This window comes from Alosa pseudoharengus, unplaced genomic scaffold, assembly GCF_046254945.1.
Source record: "Alosa pseudoharengus isolate Yale_2024_CS ecotype anadromous, Long Island Sound unplaced genomic scaffold, YU_APseudo_1.1 YU_APseudo_1.1_scf_9, whole genome shotgun sequence".
NCBI classification, from domain to species: domain Eukaryota; kingdom Metazoa; phylum Chordata; class Actinopteri; order Clupeiformes; family Clupeidae; genus Alosa; species Alosa pseudoharengus.
Genome location: NW_027468881.1, coordinates 37,318,864 through 37,336,363, shown reverse-complemented (window position 1 = coordinate 37,336,363; position 17,500 = coordinate 37,318,864). Strand labels below are relative to the sequence as shown.

The window sequence follows — 17,500 nt, the reverse complement described above, 5'->3', positions numbered from 1 at the left end:
CACACACACTCTCTCTCTCTCATATACACACACACACACACACACACACACACACTTGTGAAGCAATGCAAAATGCTGTCCCTTTGCACCCACCATGTACTGTACATCCATGCATAGTTTCATTGTAGTCACATCCATGCATAGTTTCATTGTAGTCACATCCATGTATAGTTTCATTGTAGTCACATCCATGTATAGTTTCACTTGGTGACAAAAAGCCCACTGGAGATGGATGAAGGTTATGTTCTGTGTCTCATGTCTGTCAGAGAGAGCGTCTACAAGCAGCTGTCTCAAACCAGTCCAGAGAATACCAACAAGAACTATGCCAACTACAGCCTCAACCCCTCCACCCGCTACCCCAACATCAACACAAGCACCATCTCACCCAACCAGGTACAGAGACAGCCAAACCCACACGTACACGCACACACTCACACGTACACACTCACACGTGCATGCACACACTCACACGTACACACACACACTCACACGTGCATGCACACACTCACACGTACACGCACACACTCACACGTGCATGCAGACACTCATGCTTTGACAAGGTGTGAATACTTTTGGAAACAAATGCCGCATAGGTACGGTCACATTGCAAACCTCATTTTTAAAATAAGATCAGATCAGATTGTCCCATCTTGATGGTCCACAAGTGAACTGAATTAACTGATTAATGATATGTTTTGGCACAAGTCATATGTGTCACCAACAACAATGATGCTGCATCCCAAATAACTAGGTCATAGGATATTTAAAATTCCCAAGTGACCAAGTCCAAACCTTAAAGTCTCTACAGTAGGTCTGCTAGCCATAGAGTCTCACATGCAATTTATTCAGATAGAATTCACCTGACACCAGAAATCATCTTGCCAGCCTACTTGCAAAGTGCAATGCTAGTCTTCTTGTGCAATACTTTTAATTAAGTTCATTCTTAACATAAATATGAATACTCAAAAAAAGTGGAAATACTATCAGGATAAGTGTGGTAAGAAACAAAATTCTAATGTGAGGCTGAGTAAATGGATTGAAATGCATAAGACAAAACCAGATATCATTGTGTGATGGCGAGGGAATTCCATAGCCAGTAGCACTTTTGATATCCCAGCAGGTCAGTTAGGAAGCCAGGCTCACCTGCCACTGGGCTCCAACTAGGGGTGTAAATATTAATCGATTCGTATCGATGCATCGATTATGCAGCCGGCGATTCAATGCATCGATTCGTCCGCAAGAGTATCGATTAATGTGCCTTAAATCGCCTATCTGTTTTCAGCATTAGCTCCGACCTTTCTTTTTCTGTCTATGGCTCCGATGTAAGCGCACTACCTACTCCTAAGCTGCGGGTGGGTTTTTTTTTTTTTATATGCAAAGACATGAGGCGGTATAACGAAGGCTTAAGATACCTGCTCCTACATTCCGAACTTTTGTTGATTTATTTGAAACTTCATAGATATCATGTAAAAATATTGAGTATTGAATCGTATCGAATCGTATCGTGGGGAATTCTGAAGTATCGAAAATAATCGAATCATTGGCTTAAGAAATCGATATTGTATCGAATCGTCATGAAGACTCCGATTTACACCCCTAGCTCCAACCCCGCAAAACAGACAAGCCCAAGAAGGGAAAACACAGGGCTGGATTTACACAACGTCTTCAGTCTGCATCTGGGGTTCTTGATAGAGTGTAATATTGAAATACAATTAGAATTGGCAGTGAGCAGACATTCCATCAAAATAGGCCTTTTATGATTATTGTCTGGAATTATAACGCAGTTTGCATTGTATGTATTTATTTATTTATTTGGGTTTTGTGCTGTGATACTGTAGATCAAAACTGTTATAATGCTGTAATACTGAAACATATTGTAATAATATTGGATTGTGAATGGGATCCTCACCCTTACTGTGCTAGCAGTGGGCCTGTCAGCAGTTAACACTGTACTGGAGCAGGTTTACTAATATTGCATTACTATTCCCTTTTTCTTTATTTGAAGCAGGTTCACTAATATTGCATTACTATTCCCTTTTTCTTTATTTGAAGCAGGTTCACTAATATTGCATTACTATTCCCTTTTTCTTTATTTGAAGCAGGTTTACTAATATTGGATTACTATTCCCTTTTTCTTTATCTGGAGCAGGTTCACTAATACTGCATTACTATTCCCTTTTTCTTTACTTTTATATCAACATCCTCCTCACCTAGAGCGAGGCCACTTCTGCTACTTCTCCTTGGAAATGAATCAGCAACAGCATATTGTTCATTGTAATATTAATCCATTGTCTAATACTCCTAATACTGCCTAACAAATGTGTGTGTGTGTGTGTGTGTGTCTGTGTGTGTATGCATTTGTGTTTGTGTGTGCACGGAAATGTTAGGTACAGCATCTCTATGATCGTGAAGACCTCACAGATGACAGCCGCAAGAGAACGCTGAAGCAAACGACTCACCTCCGCAATGGTACACACACACACACACACACACACAGAGAGAGAGAGAGAGAGAAGAGAAAGAGATAAAGAATGTCTGTCTGTCACCTACAGCCTGTGCATATATATTACCGGCCTCCAAGTCTAGGGGAGCTTGGGGCACGGCACAACCACGTTCTCTTGCTTGGGGCACGGCACAACCACGTTCTCTTGCTTGGGGCACGGCACAACCACGTTCTCTTGCTTGGGGCACGGCACAACCACGTTCTCTTGCTTGAGCTTAAAATACAAGAAAAAGAGAACGGACAAGGCAAGGTTCAGGTGTTGCACACTGGCATTCCATTTATTAGTTAAAATACTTTAAGCATCAATACTTAAATATTCAAACATGTTTAACAATGTTCAGACACACTCAACATTAAATCGATTAACACACACATTTATAGCATTAACATCTTTCATAAGAATATACATGTGGTGAGAATAAACAACATTTAGCAACCAATTCATTCCTTTGTAACCTCACTAAAAAGCCATGGCCACATGGTTAATGGTGGCAAACAAACATTTGCTTGAATCAACATTTACTTCAATTTAATAAGAATCATATCAGGATCATTCAACACATTAACCAGCAATTTCTACAAAATAACCTTAGATGGCAACATTAAGAATAAAATGACACATAGTGATGTGCCCAATGAAGCGAGGCTTCGGAGCTTGTGTCGAGCAGAAAGGGGCGTGCCAGATGAAGCCCCGGTTCGAGGCTTGTGTCGTTTCCATAGATATATACAGTGTATATATCTATGGTCGTTTCCATAAAAATCACGTGACTGATGACAAACGAGGCCTCGGTTTGTGAGTGTGACGTCGAAGCTTCGTTTGGGACACACACCCACGTGACTGCTTCGGAATCTGACTCAAAGGCTTTGAATTGCGCGAACCAGGGCACCCGCGGTCACCCGCTCTAGTGTCGGAATGAGTTGTGTTGTATTGCAAGAGTCAGGCGAAATTTGTGGGTAGCCCTGTTTTATATAGGATGCTTTCTCTGTTTGGGAATTTACGTTCTTTTCTTTCCGGAAAATGTCCATAATCCATAATATCATGCACATAGAAATAAAGAAGAAATAGCCTAGGCCTAGCCTAAAGCTTTAGAACAATGACATTAAAACGTGTCTGTGTTGCAATCTTGTCTCAAATTTAAAAGCAATACAGGCTAATAATTTCTATGTAGGCTTAACAATAATGGCTGACATAATATTTTCCTTTTATGGAAAGTTTGATTCATGAAACGTCAATGTCGGGTCATATAGGGTTTGGTTTAATTAGGTGCCTGGTCGTTTCCTTTTCACTCTCGTCCATAGCGTGTTGAGGTTGATAATACTTCGTACTGGTTCAGAAGCTAAGTAGTGTCTACTGCGGGCGTTAAGTGGATGGTAGACCGATTGGATCATTGACTGGGATAACACATGATTTCACGCCTCCACGGAAACACCAATCTTCACGTGATAACGAGTGACGGCATTATGTTGCCTAATCGTATTTTATTGTATTGAATTGAGACACACAGAAATGCAAATTTCTTGCAACACTTTTAATGTAATGAACGAGAACATTTCGAAGCTTTGGCATTGTGTTGAACGTTGTAGGCATTCTTTTCAATAGTTCGTGGTTGCGATAATTTATGCAAACCACCAGATGTCGCTGTGTTTTCCTTGTCTTCCATGTTTCGAAGCTTCGGCACATTACTCGGCACATTAGGGAAATGTGTCAAGTAGCGCTCGAGGCTTCATTTACCCATCACTAATGACACATACCTTAAAATACAAAGAGAACGGACAAGGCAAGGTTCAGGTGTTGCACACTGGCATTCAAAATGTCTTCTTCTCTGCCAGCTATATGGTACCTGCCCCCATCCCTGTCCCTCCCTCCCAGGGTGCCATCTACAGGCCTGGAGATACTCTCCCAGACATTTTCCCTGACAACAGACTGAATGTGTGCAGAGTGTGCAAATACTAAAACTTTAATTGACAATATTAAATCATAAGAATTAAAATATTACCACAGAAACACACAAACATTTTCCCTCTGGACCCCCAACAAATACAGTTTGAAAACACAAGCTCAGTATACTGGGTCAGCTAGGGTTCCACTCACACAGCAGAAAACATGTTGTTGATGTGTGTTGGCAGAGTCGGGTAGTGCCACTTTGGTGAACTTGCTGAAATGGTGCCAGCGCAACACAAGCGGGTACAAGCGGGTGAAGGTGAAGGACATGAAGGAGTCGTGGAGGTCAGGCCTGGCCCTGTGTGCCCTCATCCACCGCTTCAGACCAGAGCTCATGTGAGTCCCCCTAAACCAACCTCCGTCCACGCAACAACACTCACCCACTATCTGGACATCGCTTTGTCTGAGACCTCATGTACCTGTGTGTGTGTGTGTCTGTGTCTGTGTGTGTGTGTTGCTTGTGTGTGCTTGTGTGCGTGTGTGCGCGCACATGTGCATGTTTGCTGCATGTTGCTCCACAGGAACTTTTCCTCCCTGGATGAGTCCAGTGCAGCCTACAATAACCAGCTGGCGTTCGACGTCCTGCAGAGAGAGCTGGGCATTGCCCCACTCATGTCTGGGGCTGACATGGCTAGCTGCGTCCAGATCGACCAGCTGTCCATGATGCTGTACCTCTCTCAGGTCCACAGTGCCTTCTCCAAACAAGCGCCTCCCACAGGTACGCCCAGCTGCTACTACATGACCATTCCATCAATCATTCTATGACCATTCTAAGACACTGACTTGCAGACGAGGTGTGAAAGAGACATTCAGTGAGGTTATTGTCTTCTGTGGTCACTAATTGGGCCTTTTGAAGTGTTTTTTTTTGTTTGTTTTTTTTTTAGTATATATTTTTTGGGCTTTTTATGCCTTTAATGATAGGACAGTGAAGAGTGACAGGAAGTGAGTGGGAGAGAGAGTCGGCGGTGGGATCCGGAAAGGACCACGGAGCGGGAATCGAACCCGGGTCACCGATGTACGGTGCAGGTGCCCCAGCCAATTACGCCATAGCTGGGGCCTTGAAGTGTTTTTCAGTCACCTGTTTGACGTCCATCTAGGGTTAGTGAAAAAGTTCCATTAGAATCATTTTATCAATTTACACCATCAGGGATTTTTCGTACATATTATGGCCGTTAAAAGTAGAGGGAAGCGTATTTTTACACTTTCCTTCTATTTTTAGAGCTCTTTTCAAGCTATTTTTGCATTTTAGTGACATCTCAAACCACATCTAATGCAGGGTTCCCAGATGACGTTGAACTCATTAAAGATTTAGAATGACAGCATCCGGCACAGTGGCACTAGAAATGCCTTTTATTTTGAAATCTAATCGATGAAAAATGACAATTGCTAGATTTGTTGTGAGAGAAATTATTTTCTGTGCAGTATTTTCTGTGCAAGCTGTTCAAATGAATGATTTGTACCCATTTTATACACATATAGTATTCATATAATTTCACATCCATAAAACACTTTCCAGTTTTTGTCGTTTGGAAATAAATACCACACGAGGTAGAAATAGTGAAAGAAACGGTTAGGCAGGAGGTACACAAATGGATATGCCTTATTAAATAATGACTCCAGGCTCTCTGGCTTTTGGTAAATAAATGCTCAAGTGACATGTGTGTGTGTTGTGTAAGGGGACACAGTGCAGCGTGGCTGGCCCTTTAAGAACCCTTCCCATCATGCACCTGGTGTTTGGTGGGGGCTGGTCCATGGGCTCAGCTGAGTGCTGCGAGGCAGAGAGAGAGAGAGAGAGAGCGAGAGAGAGAGAGAGGAGGGGGAGAGAGAGAGAGAGAGAGAGAGAGAGAGAGAGAGAGCGCGAGAGAAAGAGAGAGAGAGAGGAGGGGGAGAGAGAGAGAGAGAGAGAGGAGGGGGGGAGAGAGAGAGAGAGAGGAGGGGGAGAGAGAGAGCGAGAGAGAGAGAGAGGAGGGGGGGAGAGAGAGAGCGACTGGGTGTGGGGTCGTGCTCAGAAGCATCAGCGAGCCTCATCTAGCGGGAAGCACTGGGCACAGGCGACATGCTGCGTGGGGCGGGGGCGGGAGAGCATCACTCGGCTGCAGCGCGCACACACACACACTCACACACACGCACACACACTCCGGTGCCGTGCTCAGGGGAAGGCATACCAGCGCGGCTCCCATAAGCAGGTATGATTGACTGAAAAGGGTGTGTGTGTGTGTGTGTGTGTGTGTGTGTGTGTGTGTGTGTGTGTTTTTCTGGATTGCTATGAAGACTGGGCAGGGCAGGTAGTGTGTTGCTAGCAAGAGAGAGGGGGGGGGGGGGGGCGTCATCATACTGTAAACACGACACCTAGCACAGGCTGTCAGTCACAGAGGCTTCTCATGTATGTGTTTGTAGGGGTCTCTCTCTCTCTGTGTGTGTGTGTGTGTGTGTGTGTGTGTGTGTGTGTGTGTGTGTGTGTGTGTGTGTGTGTGTGTGTGAAGTACCTGATTGCTGAGTGAGTGTGAGTGTGTGCTTAGTGCTGACATGAGGAGGCTGTCTTACTGGGAGGAGAACCATGGCTATTGATTGCAGTGCGCTGGAAATGAGTTAGCAGCATATTTAACTGTGTCGAGAGAGCAAGAGTTGCCAATTAAACACGTAATACATCTGCACACACACACACACACCAAACACCAAACTCACGCACACACACACACACACACACACACACACACACACACACACACACGCAAACACACACACACAAATCTGTTTTTTATGTAAATAGTTTTGATTTAGTTTGTTTGGGGTTTTGTGGGATATGTTTAGTAAAATTGCTATTGAAGTCAGTCCTGATCCCCTGATGTTTCAAAGATAATAAAACTGTGAATCCCATTTCCTGTTGACGTGGCTCATGCTGGAATTGCCATGCTTGTTTTTGTGTTTGCTCTTGCCATGGCCTCCTGGAGGTAGCCCATTGGGTTTTGTCATTGAAATTGCAATGAGGAAATATACTAAATATCCCATTGTTTGTGGTCTGGGATTGAGGTCTACAGAAGATAAGAACCTGTGTGTGTGTGTGTGTGTGTGTATGTTTGTGTTGTAGATGAAATCAGTCAGTTGGCGCCCTCCAAGCCAGTTTCCCTGTTCGCTGCCCGATCTGCCGTCAGTTTCCTGAACAAGCTGAAACACAACTCCCTGCAGCGCCGCAAGGTATCAGCACATACTACACACACACACACACACACAAAAACACAAACACACACACACACACACACATTAACACATACAAACACACATACACACACGCACACGCACGCACATATACACACACGCACACGCACGCACACACACACACACACACACACACACACACATACACACACACATACACACACACATACACACACACACACAGCTCTGCTGTTAATAGTTGGAATGTAAATAAAAAGGCTGTGTTTTCCTATGGAGCAGAATGAGGTTACGCAGAGTGCAGGTAGGCAGTTAACCGTTTCCAAGTTGCATTATGCAACGCCTGTGAGCGCCGTACACTGGGACACGCTGAGCTGCTGAAGCAAGAGCAAGAGCAGAGCGGGTGTTGTGCTGCGAGAGACGCCTGAGCGCTGCCGCTAGCCTGATGTAGCTCAGAGAGACGCCTGAGCGCTGCCGCTAGCCTGATGTAGCTCAGAGAGACGCCTGAGCGCTGCCGCTAGCCTGATGTAGCTCAGAGAGACGCCTGAGCGCTGCCGCTAGCCTGATGTAGCTCAGAGAGACGCCTGAGCGCTGCCGCTAGCCTGATGTAGCTCAGAGAGACGCCTGAGCGCTGCCGCTAGCCTGATGTAGCTCAGAGAGACGCCTGATCGCTGCCGCTAGCCTGATGTAGCTCAGAGAGACGCCTGAGCGCTGCCGCTAGCCTGATGTAGCTCAGAGAGACGCCTGAGCGCTGCCGCTAGCCTGGTGTAGCTCAGAGAGACGCCTGAGCGCTGCCGCTAGCCTGATGTAGCTCAGAGAGACGCCTGAGCGCTGCCGCTAGCCTGATGTAGCTCACTGCTCGCCTCGCGCTCTCTCGGCAGAACAAAGAGGCTGTGGGGTTTTGATCTTCCCAACGCGCATCACGCTCAGCCCGGGCCCTGGGCCCCTTATCTGCTGAGGAGCAGGTGGCCTAGTGATCTCACGCTGCAGCCTGCTTCTTTAGGAGGCCTTTTGTGGTGCCGTGCCATGGATATATAGCGTGGATCACAGCCATGGATATATAGCGTGGATCACAGCCATGGATATATAGCGTGGATCACAGCCATGGATATATAGCGTGGATCAATTATTTAACACAACAATTCATGTTCTTGGGTCGGCACAGCCATGGCTGTGAAATCGCTCTTCTCATATAATAATAAATGTTTTACGGTGCCAGTGGGAGCGTTGAAGGTCCACGTTGCAGGACGTAAACATCCTGTTTATTTCTAATAAAAGGTGAAACTTGCGATCGGCCCACCCATTCCTCTCCAAGCAGCATAAAAGCTGCCTGTACTCTGTGGAAGCCCCGTCAACAGCACTGGCCTCCTTAACAACCACGAGTCCAACAAAAGCCCCTCTGTAAAAAAACCCCGTGAAATTGCCATCACGAGCCCTGTACGCGACCGCAGCCAATGAGACGCCCCAGGTGCGAGCATATGGCCAATGAGGAGCCTCCCTCTGAACAGATGCTGCTGCTGATGAGCACGGTGGTGCTGTAAGTGGCTTGGCGGTGGGCTAAGTCATTGTTTATTTTGAGCCCTCTCTGTCGGGGCGTTGCGTAACGCCCTGAGGCATCTGCGCTCATGTGACTCCTGCTCCACAGGACAGCCTGGCTGCAGAGAGGAAGAGGACTCTGAGGATGAGGAAGGAGGAGGGCGAGGAGGAGGAGGAGGAGGTGAGTTTCCCCCTCATCTCACACTGAGATCTGGCTAACGTGCATGCATGCATATGTTTGTGTGTGTGTGTGTGTGTGTGTGCGTGTGCGCGTGTGTGTGTGTGTGCTATCACCTTTGCAGTGTTTTCCCACTGACCTGTGAATTTCATTTGGTAGTGCGTCATCCTGTGTTGTCCTGATTAGCACTCTGAGTGTGTGTGTGTGTGTGTGTGTGTGTGTGTGTGTGTGTGTGTGTGTGTGTGTGTGTCTGTGTGTCTGTGTGTCTGTGTGTCTGTGTGTGTGTGTGTGTGTGTGTGTGTGTGTGTGTGTCCAACTCCAGAGAGTGTCCCTCCCCTCCCCTCACACTAGGAGGCAGGTGCAGCCTGATGGACACACACAGCTCACACACCTGCTCTTCTCTCTCTGCATCGCACTCCCTCTAGATGCACAAAGATTTTATTCTCTCTCTCTCTCTCTCTCACCACACTCACACTCACACTCACACTCACACTCACACTCACACTCACACACACTTCCTCACACACATGCACACTCACACTCACGTAAGAGAGGTAAGTGAACCATTCGCCCAGAACAAAACCACGATGACAGACATCTGTAATAGATTGAAGGCACCGAATTAGCATCCAGTTCAGTTGAGCCCTGGAAACGGGAGACAAGTGAAGCAGTGCTGCAACACCACAGTCCTGGAAAGTGACCGTTGGCTCTCCTGAACCAGTCTGCTGAATGCCCCCACCCCCCCCCCCCCATTCTCTGCGTGTGTGTGGTCAGCGATGTCCATCAGGAGTCTACAACTCTGTTCTCACTCTGCGCGCTGCTGTCTGTAAAGTGCTCTGTGTTCGCCTCTGCTCTGTCCTGCGCAGGCTGTGACCCCCGTGACCCCTGTTGTCACAGTGACGCCCGGGGCCCCTGATGCGCCCGAGGCCCCCCTGGACAGCGAGGTGTGCTACTTCTGCGGCCAGCGGCTGTATGTGCTGGAGCGAGAGAGCGCCGAGGGCAAGTTCTTCCATCGCAGCTGCTTCACCTGCCACCACTGCAGCGCCACCCTCAGGCAGGGAGGCTACTCGCACCACCAGAGCACTGGTCAGTTCTCACCACACATCCCTAGCCCTGATTGGAGCTAAGCACAAATAGGTAGAGCAGGCCAACGTGGCCTTAGACAAGGATATAATCATTTGCACATGGTTTGGCTTTGGCTAAGGACGATACCGACCTTGGCATCGTGTTCATGTGTGATGATTCACCAAGGTTTTCATCATACATTACACGTGTATTAAATATGTATATGTTCTTGTTGACATTTTATTAATTATATGTATATATTTGCTCATGTTAGCACCTTTAGTGTTGCATGTAGTGTCAATGAATAAAATAGCAGAAGAGATGTATATATTTGAATAGCTATAGAGATGTATATATTTCAACTAGGCCTTTTAGAGTAGACCTGTTCTTTTCATTTTGTCTTGTGGATGTGGTAGTGTTGTGAGGTGAATGTGTAGGCCTGTAGCGTGTGGTGTTGTGTGTGTGTTTGTGTCCGGTGAGACTCTTGCAGCTGCGTTACCTGTAGTCAGTCCTGAGGAGACTGCAGGCCCTCTGACACTGTGTGTGTGTGTGTGTGTGTGTGTGCGTGTGTCCGTTGAGACTCTTGCAGCTGCATTACCTGTAGTCAGTCCTGAGGAGACTGCTGGGATGCACAGCCCGGCTTAAAGTACCCCAAGTTTAACAAGAGCAAAAGCATCACAAACTGTGTGTGTGTGTGTGTGTGTGTGTTTGTGTGTGTGTGTCTGTGTGTGTGTGTCTGTTTCTGTGTCTGTTTCTGTTTCTGTTTCTGTGTCTATGTCTGTTTCTGTGTGTGTGTGTGTGTGCGTGTGTGTGTGGAGGAGGAAGAGGGAGTTGTAAACGGTGTTGTGTTTGGCGTATCTGCAGGAAGGTTCTACTGTGAGCTGCACTCTGAGGAAATGGAACTGGGCCACAGGAATCTGTCCACACACTCTGAGGTACGCGCACACACACACACACACACACACAGGCACCTGAATTAGATGAAAGGTAAACACAGATGTATAGTCCAGACAAGTATGTCACACACACACACACACACACACACACACACACACACACACACACACAAATACACACACTCAGGCTCAGTGTAGTTTCCTACAGCTGCTGTAATCACAGCTCTATCCAAACGCATCATGGGGATAAAAATACAGCTCTGTCACTGCCGTGGTTATCTCTGCACCATCCACTTGTCAGCAGCTGATTGTGGCATCATATTGTGTGTTGGAGTACTGTATGTGTTTACGTCTTGTGGCGTCATATTGTGTGTTGGAGTACTGTATGTGTTTACGTCTTGTGGCATCATATTGTGTGTTGGAGTACTGTATGTGTTTATGTCTTGTGGCATCATATTGTGTGTTGGAGTACTGTATGTGTTTACATCTTGTGGCGTCATATTGTGTGTTGGAGTACTGTATGTGTTTATGTCTTGTGTTGGAGTGGAGAGGTACTGTAATGCATGGACACCACACACTGCTTGTATGCAGGAGTAGGTAGACTTGGCTTGTGTGATGTGCGCTCTGTGTGTGTGTGTGTGTGTGTGTGTGTGTGTGTGTGTGTGTGTGTGTGTGTGTGTGTGTGTGTCCATCTGCTTTATGTGTTTTGAGAGGTCATCTCTGGCTCTCAGTGCTCTGCAGGCAGGAGCAGCCCCCAGCCCTTCTCAGATTACAAACACACACACACACACACACACACACACACACCCAGCCCTTCTCAGATTACAAACACACTCAGGAACTGGGTGCACAGGGCAGCATTACATACTGTAGTCTTCCTGAGACTCTCTTTCACACACACACACACACACACACACACACACACACACACACACACAAAAACACACACACACACACTGGGTGTACAGGGCAGCATTACATACTGTAGTCTTCCTGAGACTCTCTTTCACACACACACACACACACACACACACAAAAACACACACACACACACTGGGTGTACAGGGCAGCATTACATACTGTAGTCTTCCTGAGACTCTCTTTCACACACTCACACACACAGTCCTGCCGACTACGCACTCTATTTTAGGGGCAGCCGTGGCCCACTGGTTAGCACTCTGGACTTGTAACCGGAGGGTTGCCGGTTCAAGCCCCGACCAGTGCGCCGCGGCTGAAGTGCCCTTGAGCAAGGCACCTAACCCCTCACTGCTCCCCGAGCGCCGATGTTGTAGCAGGCAGCTCACTGCGCCGGGATTAGTGTGTGCTTCACCTCACTGTGTGTTCACTGTGTGCTGTTTGTGTTTCACTAATTCACCGATTGGGTTAAAATGCAGAGACCAAATTTCCCTCACGGGATCAAAAAAGTATATATACTTATACTTATACTTATACTTATACTTACACACACACACACACACTGGGTGTACAGGGCAGCATTACATACTGTAGTCTTCCTGAGACTCCCAGCAGTCAGACACATGCTGCCATCCTAACTAATCATCACATGCGCTGTTTGATCACCGCTAGTTAGGACTGAAAGACTGAATCCATTTTTAATACAAATCTCAATTTGAAGTAGTGCCATTAGCAAATCAGACCGTAATTAATTAAGCAGGTTACGACACCGATTATTTGGGAGTATTTTGCTACTTCTTGATGCAACATGATGAACATAAACCAACTTTTAGATATTTTTTCCACATTGTTCAGCCCTATTACTTGTGTAAGGTCAGGTTTTGACCCAGTGACATTGAGCTCAGAGCTTAGGACTGACCTAGCGTTCATGGGCTTCGTAAAAACCTTTTTCCCAGTGAAAACATCATCATTCCGCATCATGTGTGGGCAGCCGTGGCCCACTGGTTAGCACTCTGGACTTGTAACCGGAGGGTTGCCGGTTCGAGCCCCGACCAGTGAGCCGCGGCTGAAGTGCCCTTGAGCAAGGCACCTAACCCCTCACTGCTCCCCGAGCGCCGCTGTTGTTGCAGGCAGCTCACTGCGCCGGGATTAGTGTGTGCTTCACCTCACTGTGTGTTCACTGTGTGCTTGTTTGTGTTTCACTAATTCACCGATTGGGTTAAATGCAGAGACCAAATTTCCCTCACGGGATCAAAAAAGTATATATACTTATACTTATACATTCACGTCACGTAATGTGTGAGTTAGAGGTCGGAAACTGGGGCTAGATTTTGCTAACAGAGTTAGTTAGTGGCTCGTCATCACTTTTGTCGTCACGTTGTAGTTCGTTTGTAGTCCATGTGGCCTTTGATGTCCAACAGTTTTAATGTGAACTTGGGAATTTGCCGTTTTTGTCACTTGAAAGCTGCATATCTTTCTTTCACAAGCGTCTTACACTATATTTTAAGTAAATACAGTTCTTTATTTAGGATTAGTGAGTGTATGTTTTGCTTTTGCTAACCTTTGTTGTGGCATCCGTGTTTGTCACACATTCCGACGGCAAAGCACATGAACACTTGCTGTGGGAAAAACAAAGTAGCCACGGGGGCGGTCCTTGTCATTCCCAAGTAGTGCATCATTTCCTGTTTGTTGTTTCCCATCCAGGATGACTCAGCCTCGAGTGGAGAGGGCAGTGATGGAGAGATGTACTGGAAGAGTGAGGTGAACAAGTCTGATCCAGCACCTGCCTCGGCAGACTCTGCTGTGGCAGAGCGGTCACCTGATCCTCACCCTGTCCCCAAGAAGGTCTCCCCGCACAGGCCGTCCAAGCTGCCGGAGCCTGGACACAAAGCGGCATCAGAGGGCTCCGCCAGTGCCAGCCCTGTGCCCGCTCCACGCAGGGCACACGCGCGCCAACCCCAGTCCCCCCCCACGCCAAAGCCACGCACCGTCCATCTTCCGCCATTCCCTACCAAGCCCTCACCCCCCCTGGACCAACGCCGGACAAAGCCTGAGGCTGTGAAGGAGGAGGAGGAGGAGGAGGAGGAGGAGCTCTCTAGCGAGACCCCCAGCGGTCAAGCTGAGAACGGAAGTGCAAACGGAGCAGATAGCGCCTCCCCCAGGTCAGAAACCGGAAGTGCAAACGAAGTGAACAGCGCCTCCCCAGAAACCGCAAAGCGGAAGCTGCAGCTGTCGGACGAAGAGCGCAGTCAGCTGGGCAGCCTGAGCTACAGCCAGGACTCGGACTCAGAGACGCCGGCCTCCTCGTCGGCCTCGTCCTCCTCCTCCTCCAAGCGCGTGGACGGAGTGGCGGAGGCGGCCGGTCAGCAGGAGGAGGAGGGCTTATGGAGCGCGGGCCGGCCGGGGAACCACGTGCGGGAGCAGCGCAACCGCCGCTGCGTCCGGAGGAAGACCGAGCCGCCCGGAGGGGACGCCAACGGAAGGCAGCAGGGCGGTCGCGTGCGCTCCAAGTTCTCCCCCTGGAACCTGTCGTCCCCGCGGCTCGGCCAGCACCACCGCCTCAGCGTCCACGTGGGGGGAGCTGGTCAGTTGCACACACACACACTACGCATCCTAAACAACACACACACACACTACGCATCCTAAACAACACACACACACACACATCACACACACACACACACACTACGCATCCTAAACAACACACACACACACATCACGCATCCTAAACAATATACACACACACATCACACACTACGCATTCTAAACAACATACACACACATCACACACTACGCATCCTAAACAATATACACACACACATCACACACTACGCATTCTAAACAACATACACACACATCACACATTACGCATCCTAAACAACATACACACACACACACATTGCAGAGGCAGAATTCACTCAAACTAGTCAGACTTGAGACCGTTGATTCCATGCACTTACCAGTGGTTAATTAGCCTGGCTCCGCCCTCCTATGTACTTCCCATCAATTTTCATTTTCCTTCAGTACGTCGTCTGGGATTTCGGTATATTCGCGGGTTTTCTCAGGCCAGATTTTACCTGACTAATCAGCAAACAGAGGGAGTGGCTGAGAACGATGACGTTGAGGTCGTGCGCTAGTTTGAGCCAGACATACGTCACAACCAAACGTTAGCGATTGGTTATGGCAGATCCAGAGTGGCTCTGGGCAGATCCAATAGTTTTAAACTTCAACAGAGTACAGAGTTACCGCTTGGCAGTGGAAAGTGGCCAGAGTCTCTGTACATTATGAAATGTAGGAGAGTCTGGTAGGACCAGGCTAGTGGTTAATATACACAGGACGAGCTCCAGAGGCTAGTTGCTTACTAATGTGGTCAATGCGGTGGTAATGCAACACTTAGGCTGTAAAACAACAAACCTTCTAATTAAAATGAAAACATGTGAAATAATATATTCAGCGGTTATGTTTAATAACGAATAGGATGCCTCTTGAGATTGTGCAAGCATTATCACAATGAGATAATCTACTCTGCACTAGGGAAAGATGAGTGAATTCTGTGCAATGCAAGAGATGTGTCTCAGAACAGATGAGTTGAGAGAGTGTGAGCTGTGAGATGCAGGACATTCTCCAGAGGAGCAGAAGTAACAAACAGTAAACAGTTTGGGCCTAGATGGTGGAGGCTAAAGGCGATCTGTAGAAACACTGATATCATTAAAACCAGAGGACGGTTAACCATTTCGATCTGCCTTTGAATTCTGGCAAGTAAATCCTGCATTTTTGACATTTTTAAATGGGTAGTTTTTTTAGGATCTATTTTTTATATGTAACTTTCTTATATGTTGTCACCCACAGATGGAGTTCATTCAAGTAGCTATGCATCAGGAGAGGAGAATGGTGATGATGAGGATGATGACTTCGACATGTATTCAGACAGCATTGATTTTCTGGAGGTACAGGTACAGTTGCTCAAACAGCTTCCTCCATGGCTGTTAGGGATATCCTTTGCATGGTCCCAGCACTAATTATATTCAAATGCTGAAGCTCCTGAAAATGAATATTACTGCACTTTGTCATATTTAATCGGTAGCCATTAGTCTGTGCCCCTGTAGAGAGCTCTGAGTGGGCAACTCTTCCGTGGTCAGTTCATTTAAACAGGAGGGCTAGTGTGAGCTTTGTTCTGTGGTCAGTTCATGTAAACAGGAGGGCTAGCTGCTAGTGTTATCATATGACGTCTCATCCGGTCAACTCACGGCCATGCTCATGTGCTCTTCCTTCTCCTCTCTCCTCTCTATATTCCTCCCCTCCTTTCCTCTCTCCACTCCTCTCTCTTATCCTCTCTTCTCATCTCCTCTCCTCCTTTCCACTTTCATCTCTCATCTCCTCTCTCCATTCTTCTCCTCCTTTCCACTCTCCTCTCCTCTCCTCCTTTCTCCATTCTTCTCCTGCTCTCTCCTCTCCTCTCCTCCTCTCTCCTCTCCTCTCCTCTCCTCTCCTCTCCTCTCTTGTCCACTCCGTTCTCCTGTCCTGCAGTCCCCCTCTGACCCGGTGGAGGCGCACAAGTTGGAGCTGCGCAAGATGAGGACGCTGGAGCGCCGGGCCAAGATGAGTGAGATCCAGCGCTTCCACAGAGCACAGGTCAGTCCACTGGACATGCGTCCGTCACCTCCACCAGCACACATGAGCATCAGACAAGGGTCATGAGCATGTGCATCTAGAACTGGACACACACAACAGAGCATAAAGTTCAGTTCAGTTCAGTTTCAGTTTATTGTCTCCTAAGGGAAACTTGTCTTGCAGCCAAGTAAATATACAGGTAGCACAACAGGTAAACAACACGTACACGTATAAATAAATAACACAAACTACTAGTTAAAAACCAGTGTTACACTACTCCACATCTAAAGTAACTCTGTGATTCCACAAAGCATTAGCTATCATTACTTATTAGCATTAGCTCCCAAGTGGCATGAACTGCTGTGCTGACTCTGTCTGTGTGTGTGTGTGTGCAGTCGATCCAGAGACGGCTGGAGGAGATTGAGGTGACGTTTAAGGACCTGGAGGTGAAGGGAGTTGACCTGGAGAGAACTCTCAGGGAGGAGTCAGGTGACACACCACAGACCAAGCGGGCGTTGTTACACCCTCAACCACACCATCAGACACCACAACACCACTTACATCCACTGCATGAGCAAGCTCAACCACGTCCAGGTTTCTACAGACAGCACGTCTCCACTAACCTGACTCTCGCCAGATGAATTTCGTTCCGCCTAGCTCCACTCACATCCATCTGGGAT

The 17,500-nt window shown here is 47.4% G+C and overlaps 1 protein-coding gene across 4 annotated transcripts in view; it reads left to right on the top strand.

Annotated features, from left to right (window-relative positions):
• The window catches only part of mical1 (microtubule associated monooxygenase, calponin and LIM domain containing 1), a 32,764-nt gene that overhangs the window by 11,242 nt on the left and 4,022 nt on the right, over positions 1-17,500 (top strand). For 2 of the 4 annotated variants that reach the window (XM_076277197.1, XM_076277196.1), the window contains exons 11-22: positions 267-393; positions 2,388-2,469; positions 4,631-4,781; positions 4,967-5,163; positions 7,534-7,640; positions 9,265-9,336; positions 10,200-10,419; positions 11,263-11,333; positions 13,914-14,793; positions 16,059-16,162; positions 16,737-16,841; positions 17,216-17,414. In XM_076277197.1, coding sequence (XP_076133312.1) covers positions 267-393; positions 2,388-2,469; positions 4,631-4,781; positions 4,967-5,163; positions 7,534-7,640; positions 9,265-9,336; positions 10,200-10,419; positions 11,263-11,333; positions 13,914-14,793; positions 16,059-16,162; positions 16,737-16,841; positions 17,216-17,414 — 2,315 coding nt within the window. The remainder of the gene's footprint in view (positions 1-266; positions 394-2,387; positions 2,470-4,630; positions 4,782-4,966; positions 5,164-7,533; positions 7,641-9,264; positions 9,337-10,199; positions 10,420-11,262; positions 11,334-13,913; positions 14,794-16,058; positions 16,163-16,736; positions 16,842-17,215; positions 17,415-17,500) is intronic. The other 2 variants (XM_076277198.1, XM_076277199.1) reach the window with 2 other exon arrangements.